Source organism: Pseudomyrmex gracilis, unplaced genomic scaffold (assembly GCF_002006095.1).
Source record: "Pseudomyrmex gracilis isolate BER0280 unplaced genomic scaffold, ASM200609v1 scaffold_352, whole genome shotgun sequence".
Lineage (NCBI taxonomy): Eukaryota > Metazoa > Arthropoda > Insecta > Hymenoptera > Formicidae > Pseudomyrmex > Pseudomyrmex gracilis.
The window spans coordinates 1,230-9,292 of NW_018020936.1; the positions used below are offsets into that span (position 1 = coordinate 1,230).

Here is an 8,063-nt window from a genome sequence, read left to right on the forward strand (position 1 = left end):
CGCGATTTTGTCGCCAACCACCAAATCCATCTGTGTCCTCGGTAAGATATGGTTTGGTGAGTTTTGGTGACCATGTTACATCCTTTGTATCTGTGTGTTAACAGCTTTGGCAGCACACAAAGCATGTTTGTTACTTGAAAAGTAATGTTGCAAACAGTGACAAATATTTGATAAAAGATCAATGTTTTTACATCTATTTCCTAAAATATGTCTGTATAATTGCAAATTACAATTTTAGTGCAAGATTTCGTCACATAATTTTTTAAATGTTTTCCTATCAGAGTATAGCATAATCGAGATATGATTTTTTTTGTTTTTTTCGATATTAATATACGTGGCAAAATTCAAGTAAATTTCACAATGATATGACAAGAAATATGACAAGAAATGGGATTAAAATTCCTCTGGGACACAATATGTGGCTGGATATCATGGATCTTTCTTTCAATAGTTAAACTTGTGTTGTATCTGCTTTTATCTCTCTTCAGCTTAATATTGTTTATCGGTATGGTCGGTGTGATAACGGTTCTCATTTTGTACGCTCTTGGCCTTCTACCGCCGCCTTCACCACGACCGGATGAACGCAGATGATTAACAAATCCAAAGATTTATCTGGTAAATTGACGCAACACTCGTGTCAGAAAGAAAAGAATATGCACAAAAAAAGAAAGTTCTTGTGCTGTAAAGAAACACATATAAAAGATTATAAAAAATTATGTGCACATAAAGTTACTTTTGAAAAATATATTTTTGTCAGAGGAATATCACAATTTATCTTTACATTATGTAATAACAGCAACACATATATACACGCGTACGATTATAATATCTCTCTCTTTTACTCTCATTTATACTCTAAAATATGACAAAACTGCTAATATTTATATATAATAAAATTTGCATTTTTGAAGTCTTGTGTTTTTGTAGACGCAGGCCTTGTTATATGAGCATATATTCGCTCGTATAACACGCAAAGTTGAGGATGTTTGATATGTGTTACACAAAAATATATATAATAATATATAAATATATATATTTTTTTAACTATTTCTTAAAAAAAAAAAAAAAAAACAAAGAAAATAGGAAACAGCTATTTAGGAATTAGTATGCTGTCGTTGTACGCATATATATATATATATACACATATATATATCCTCCGCATAAAGATAACTTATCGAAATATATTTAAAACGATGTAACACGATAACGTGATATAACAATATTGTAACACGATATATTTTTCATAAAGCGAAATATTGCAATTTTTAATTATGGCATTTTTTAAAGTACCCATGTCAATTTTCTATCAACACTGATTGTTGATTTATAAATACGTACGTTCCCGCTTGCAGAACGAATTAATTAATAAACTGCGAATTATTATCTCTAACATGACATTGACGTTGCGCGGAATGCTTGTAGTTATATACAATATTAACTTTCTGATAAATTTTCTACAATCTTATCTTAAATAGTCTTCTACATTTTACTCAAAAATATTTGGAAATTAAAATGTATTACTGTTTTTATTACAGATATGTACTAAGAGGCAATGTTGAAGTTTTTATTTAATTACAGCAGACCCCCTCTCCTCCATGTATATTTTCTGTGTTTATTTCTCTCTCCCTCTCTCTCTTTCTCTGACTTAGATAATATTTTTCTAGAAATGCGTTTTTCCATACGGGATGCGCAGCGGTTTTCTAATTTGTTTGTTTGTTTTTTTTTTTTTTTACGTCATACATACAAAATAATTGTACTAGCTAATCAGTGCTTTAAATCAAATATTTCTATCAGCAGCGGTTCTACACTGGATGGATTGACGTTCAAATACACGCCTACGACCTCGTCGTTCAGTTTGTGCAGCTCGGAAATCTTTTGTATTAACTTGAGAAATGTGGACTTGGCTTCGCAGCCTGGATAAACGCTCTCTAGATATCGTCTGAGGAGATAATAATATGAATTCTAGAAGAAAAAAGAAATACATCAATGTTTTTGTATAACACATGTACATACAAGAACGTCTCGAAAATGTAAAGAATCATTGAAGATTTATTTTGTTAATGCGTTAATAAAAAAAATAAAATAAAATAAAATAAAACAAAAACAGAACTTGTGTGTGTGTGTGTGGCGTAGTTATTTAAATAATGTTTACTCACTTGTTCCAATTTAATAACGTCGCCGTGTACAACTCTCGGCCTGTCGGGCGTGAACAAGGCGATCGCGCTTAAAATCAAAATGATATTTTCGTCACGCCATCGCGGATCGAACGTTCGGACGAATCTCGCGTGCTCCGCATACAAATTTCCCTTTGCTTCCTTGAGCACGTCCACTTTGATATTTGACATGCTTTCCTGACTATGCGGTATCTTCCACATATCCTTATCGGGATCGTAATTAATGGCCGATCTGAGTATCATCATTTCCGTACAGCCACCCTTCAGCAGAGCTAACTGGTCCTCTTGACACATGCTTTTAAACGCATTTATTTTCTTGGACATCTTTATCAAGCGTCTAATCGCTATAGCCGTTAGATTTATAACATCTAAGAGCATTGGATCTGACTGACCAAAATTATTCTGCAAATTAATGTCAATGTTACTGTTATTGTAATTAATTCGTTTATAGTGTGGTATTTTATTTGTCCGATCATATTTGAAAACATTTATCTTGTTATAATTCTAATATCTATGTTAAATAATCTGATTATTTCCATTGTAAAAAAATATTGAAGCATTACCTTAAATTTACACTCTTCGCCAACTAAATTCGTTATATCGTCATCTAACGGAGCTAATAACGCTTTATTAGCAACTATTAATTCGTTTAATTTTGCTCGCTCGGAATCGTTTAATTCTCTACTGCTTTTATTACCAAAACTAGAAAATGCTGAATATTCCAACTTGATAGCTTCGCATAAAATAGATTCTATTGAGTTAGCAGCAATTGGTATCCTGAAACGCACCATCGTATTCAAGTTTCACTGAATAATCCTCGTAATGTTTTGTTAAAATTTGTACATATATACTTGTGCGTGTCGAATTACCTTTGAACATCCTGTAGAACATCTCTGGTAACGTCGGTCGTGTTCTTGATCCAATCAGCGCTTGTACCGGGCTCAAAATTTTGATTTCTGCAATCTTCCGTGTTACGATTCGTAATCAAATCCGTCAGAATCGGATTTTCCACGTGGCTTTCTCTGGACTTGAGAATTTGTCTATTAACTGAATTATTATTATTACTTCCCAGAGTCATTACTTCTCTCGATTGACCAATCGGCTTTTCGTCGCGCAAGACCGCGCTGTTTTCCTCCAAGAGCTCCGAGACATGCGGATCCGCCGCCAAACACGTGATCATGTCGGGATTTGTCATTATCTTCATTATTACTCTTTGATCCTGAAATATCTTTGCGACCAAATTCGGATTGCTGAAGAACTTTGCGAGCAGTCCGGAATCGTTCTTTGATTTGACGATCAGTTTATCATTCCCACTCGAACACGTTTCCTTCGGTTTCTTACACATCGTCGTCAACTCGTCTTTCGTGAATTCCGTTCGAGACATCATGTCGAGCTGACTTGATGCGCCGCTGCTGTTTGTCTCGTGCTCAAACGCGGGTGAGTTTTGCTCGTGACTCTGCTGAAACGTTGAATAATTGGCGCTTTCTTCGAAAGAAGGACTGTATTTCGGTAATTCGCTATTAACATCCACAAACTCAGGACTCGGCGCAGTTTGCTCGTATTGTTTCGAGCACGTTCGAGAGTTCTTGTTGTCCTTCACACTTGAAGAGTCTACGTTGAAGTCGGTATATCTCGTACGACTATAGAGATACAAATGTAACATATAATTTAAGACTTTTTACTTTCATTTATTAAATTTCTATATACAGGATGAGAGCGTCTTTTTAAATTTTATAGGTATCAACTGATCTCCTTACCTTGTAAGATTAGACCTGGAACCGTGAGAGGATTCTTTCAGCATGTCCAACGTTTTTGTTCCAGCGATATTCGTACTCTCCTGCGGACTCGAAGGACTCGGCACGCTCGCTGCCGTCGCCGGGCTCATATTTTCGACCGCGTTTCGCCGATTTCCATCTAGATCTGTATATTTCTTGTCAGATTCCCAGAAATATGTCTCCGATATCGTCGATCCGACCGATATCGACATCGACGTATCCTCGAACGTACAATCCTCCACGCAATCCTTTCTGATTTTCGACACTTTGGCGCTGTCCGATTGAGATCGTCTTTTCGCGCGATTGTTCTCAATCTTCTTGCGCTTCTGAACTTTGTCTTCTTCAGACATTATGTAATCCTTGCGCATGCCAATACTGAAACACTTTTCGAGTCGGCATTTCTGACAAAAACGTCTGGTTACAGGTGTGATCTTGCAGTTTTCTGAGAAAGGACATCTGAAGTCCTGTCAAATAAAAACACATCTTTGTGTGTTTGTTGTTGCTTATCAGTGTTATATTTCAAACTTTGACATTTTTAAGAGTAAAGAGAAGAGGTTTCTTTATTAAATAACATTTACCAACATTGTGTTCTATCAACTAACATTAATCTTATGTGTGTTCTGTTAAAATAAACGGAAATTGCTTAAGAAGTAAACACAACAATATCTTATCTGGTTCTTAACAGTCCACTACCAACAAAAAATATGCAGATTCCAATTTTAAATTCAACAACTGTGTTTTTATGCACATATATGTTACTTATCTTGTGATTAATTCTTAAGGACCAAACAAGATATTTTCAATAGCATAAAAATGTCTTTGTAATCTTATCAACAACGAGTTATGCACATATGTTGCACAAATAGAAACATAAAAAAAACTCTTCAATATTTTTTTTGATATTTGCAAGAGAAAGTTGCTTTGAATTTTATATAAAATTTTCTAATTGAAGGCAATTCTATCTTCTTCTTTATATATAAAGATATCATTTGATATGATATATAGATATCATTTGTGAGTCATAGATTAAACCTCCTATTTAAAAGTGTTTTAGATTATGTTTAAAAACTCAACAGATTAATATTGAAATGTTCTTACAAGTAATCATCAATCTCATACTCAAAATTGTTTTGGATTGTGTTTAAAAACTTGACAGATAATATTGAAATGTTCCTAAAAGTAATTATATCCTCAGCCTTCTCAATGAAAGAAGTTTCTCATGTGAAGAAGCAGAGAGGTGTTTCAAGGATTTCGATATTCAAATTCCAAAGCTTCGAAGCATCAGAAGTAGTATAATAAATAAAAAGATAACAAAGATGTGATTGTAAAAAAAGAAGATAATAAAACCCAGATAGCCAACTGAGTGCAAGTTGTTGGCAACTTGCCACAAATATTGCTCATATGTTTTCAGCGATGTAACAAAAAAGGGTGTATCCTCTTTTCAGTATGTTCTTGCCAGCAGCAACAGTTTTCAAAATATAATAACAGCAACTTCCCAACATCTCGTCGGCAATAAACTTATATTATTTTTCTCAACTTATGAATAAAAATTATTGCCCACATATTGCTCACACATTGCTGACTCACATGTCCTAAACATGGGCTACAACAATTGATTGACAATAAAACTCAGCGTATTGATACTGAATTGACAAAAACATTTTCGTTAAATAAAAACAACACAACAGCAATTGGCGAGCAACTTAATCCGTACAAAATGATTTGCTTTATATTGAGTTTTCACATTTGGTTATCTGAGAATATGAGATAATACGATATAATGCTATGTAATGTGTAATATGATACAAATGATGTGTGATATTCAAACTTTTCATTGAAAAATCTGAATTAGGACAAACTCACCTTGTTCTTCAACGCGTTTCTCCTGAAGAAGGCTTTGCAACTTTCGCAGGAGAGGGCGTTGAAGTTGTAACCGAGCGCCCGGTCACCGCAGACTCCACAGACTTTGGCGGTCTGCTCTCTCGCCGGCTGTTCATCGTCCATTGCTCTTGGAACGGCGTTCTCGAAGAGCGATTAGCACGTCTTATCTAACGAAGGCGGCAACATCGTTTCCTTCTTATCTCTTTCCTCTACGCCGCGGGAAACTGCGTTCTCGCTCTCGAAGGCGCCGTTAGTGTCATGCAGTGAGTCACGTCAACATTGTTTATCTGCGTTATCTGCGACGCGCCGCCAGTTCGTGACTATTTACAACTCACTCGGTTACATCTTCCGTCGTAGTCTGCGCCAACGTCCAACGCCCCAACAGGGAACCGCGCCTGCAACAGTTCCTTGAGAGTCAATGAGCCGTTCAATTGATGTCTCACTTGTCAGCAGTTAACGCGACGATGCGCACACAGATCCGTCATATGATTCGTTCATTCTGCTCTGCTATTCTGCCCCCTCTCTCTCTCTCATGTCTCTTCCTCCTCCTTCTCCTCGTTTGCCGCCCACACGCCAATGCGCTACCACGACACCGTCTATGTACAACAGAGTCTCCCTTGGGTGTACGTCTGTTGATACACACTTTGTTTCCTCGAGCGTTGATTTCTGATGACAGTCAGCTTCTTTCTACTCGCATTGCCACTTACTATCGTTCGCTCTCACCTGCTCTCTCACCTGTTTCTCTTCTCTTCTTTTGTTAAGGTTATGTTGCTCACTACGTCAGACTCAGACACTGGTCATCAGTATTTTATATGCGCGGTAGCATACACGGATATGATGCCGGAAGACAAGGTGTGTATCATTACCGAGATGCGCAGTGAGTGAGTTGACCAATCAGAAAGTTGAAACGACAGAAAAGATGTGGACGAACGACGATCTTCTTTTAAATTCTGAGCAAAGTAGTTTCTTTAGCAAAACTTTTAACAACACTTAGATTTGTATAAGTCTTGGATTTTCGTTATTCTAATTTTAGAATTTCCGGGAGTTGACCTCTTCTGATTCAACTTTCTCTCCTACTCTGACACGAGTTGTGGTTCACCACCAGAAAGATGTCTGAAAACTGTGACTAGGTACTGATAAAAAAGCGTTTTAGCACAAAACCGGACTTAGATGTCCGTTTACAGGACACCTAAGTCTGGTTTTTACTAAAACGGTTTTAATAACATCAGTACAAGGAACGTTTACAGGACATCTAAGTCCGGTTTTGTACTAAAGACATCTAAAACGGTTTTAATATAGTCTGTCATCAATTGGAACTATCTTATATTTCTATTTTTTAGCGGGAATTTTTGCTAAATCGGAATATTCCCAGATAGCCAACTGAGTGCAAGTTGTTGGCAACTTGCTACAAATATTGCTCATATGTTTTCAGCGATGTAACAAAAGGGTGTATCCTCTTTTCAGTATGTTCTTGCCAGCAAAAGTTTTCAAAATATAACAACAGCAAGTTCCCAACATCTCGTCGGCAATAAACTTTATATTATTTTTCTCAACTTATGAATAAAAATTATTGCCCACATATTGTTCACACATTGCTGACTCACTTGTCATAAACATGGGCTACAACAATTGATTGACAATAAAACTCATCGTATTGATACTGAATTGACAAAAACATTTTCGTTGCGTTAAATAAAAACAACACAACAGCAATTGGCGAGCAACTTAATCTGTACAAATGATTTGCTTTATATTGAGTTTTCACATTTGGCTATCTGGGTTTTTTTTGGCAAAGACTTGAACAACTTACGAGAATTCTAAACCTCTGTAAACCTCTTGTCACATATTCTACATTTCTTGCCAATAAGAGTTCAAAATTGCGCGTTGGTCCGTCTTCTTAAATTGAACGCTACTTCCTTCAACTTATAGTTTTCTAACTATACACAGCAAAGTTATCGGCTGAATCATCAGTTCACCTCTTCTCCTCTGGTAGAGCTCTTTGCAATTTCTGCGATCCTGGTTGAATTTATTCGCTGAAATTATTATTTCGATAGAAAGGCAGATATTTGAGTGCCACTTTCTTCAACTTGTAACTTTCCCGATACGGCGACTTTGTCGACTGACGGCCAATTTCTTCATACCTCTCGATATAGCTATCTTCTGGATAAATTCCTCTGAGAACCAATAAGGAGAACCAATTTTGGGAAATATCTTCTAGATGAAGTTATCGAAA

The 8,063-nt window shown here is 36.2% G+C and overlaps 1 protein-coding gene across 2 annotated transcripts; it reads right to left on the reverse strand.

Moving 5' to 3' along the window:
* Positions 1-729: 729 nt before the first annotated feature.
* Positions 730-7,712, reverse strand: LOC109860230. 2 transcript variants are annotated; one of them, XM_020439168.1, is made up of 7 exons: positions 7,641-7,712; positions 5,813-7,109; positions 3,932-4,413; positions 3,044-3,814; positions 2,738-2,951; positions 2,157-2,576; positions 730-1,962 (listed from the first exon to the last, which is right to left on the reverse strand). In XM_020439168.1, exons 2-7 carry the CDS (start codon positions 5,951-5,953, stop codon positions 1,765-1,767), a joined length of 2,226 nt encoding a protein of 741 aa, XP_020294757.1. In that variant the 5' UTR covers positions 5,954-7,109; positions 7,641-7,712; the 3' UTR covers positions 730-1,764. The 2 variants fall into 2 exon arrangements, with proteins under 2 accessions (XP_020294757.1, XP_020294758.1); XM_020439169.1 differs by lacking the exon at positions 7,641-7,712 and having other exon boundaries at positions 3,932-4,432; positions 5,813-5,890.
* Positions 7,713-8,063: the final 351 nt, after the last annotated feature.

Bases quoted from the DNA above. Each gene is read 5' to 3' on its own strand.
- LOC109860230 (XM_020439168.1), bottom strand. From the start codon at position 5,953: ATGGACGATGAACAGCCGGCGAGAGAGCAGACCGCCAAAGTCTGTGGA. The intron at 2,952-3,043 runs GTAATTCGACAC...GGTGCGTTTCAG, and splicing joins GTTCTACAGGATGTTCAAAG to GATACCAATTGCTGCTAACT. The intron at 2,577-2,737 runs GTAATGCTTCAA...ATTAATTTGCAG, and splicing joins GCGAAGAGTGTAAATTTAAG to AATAATTTTGGTCAGTCAGA.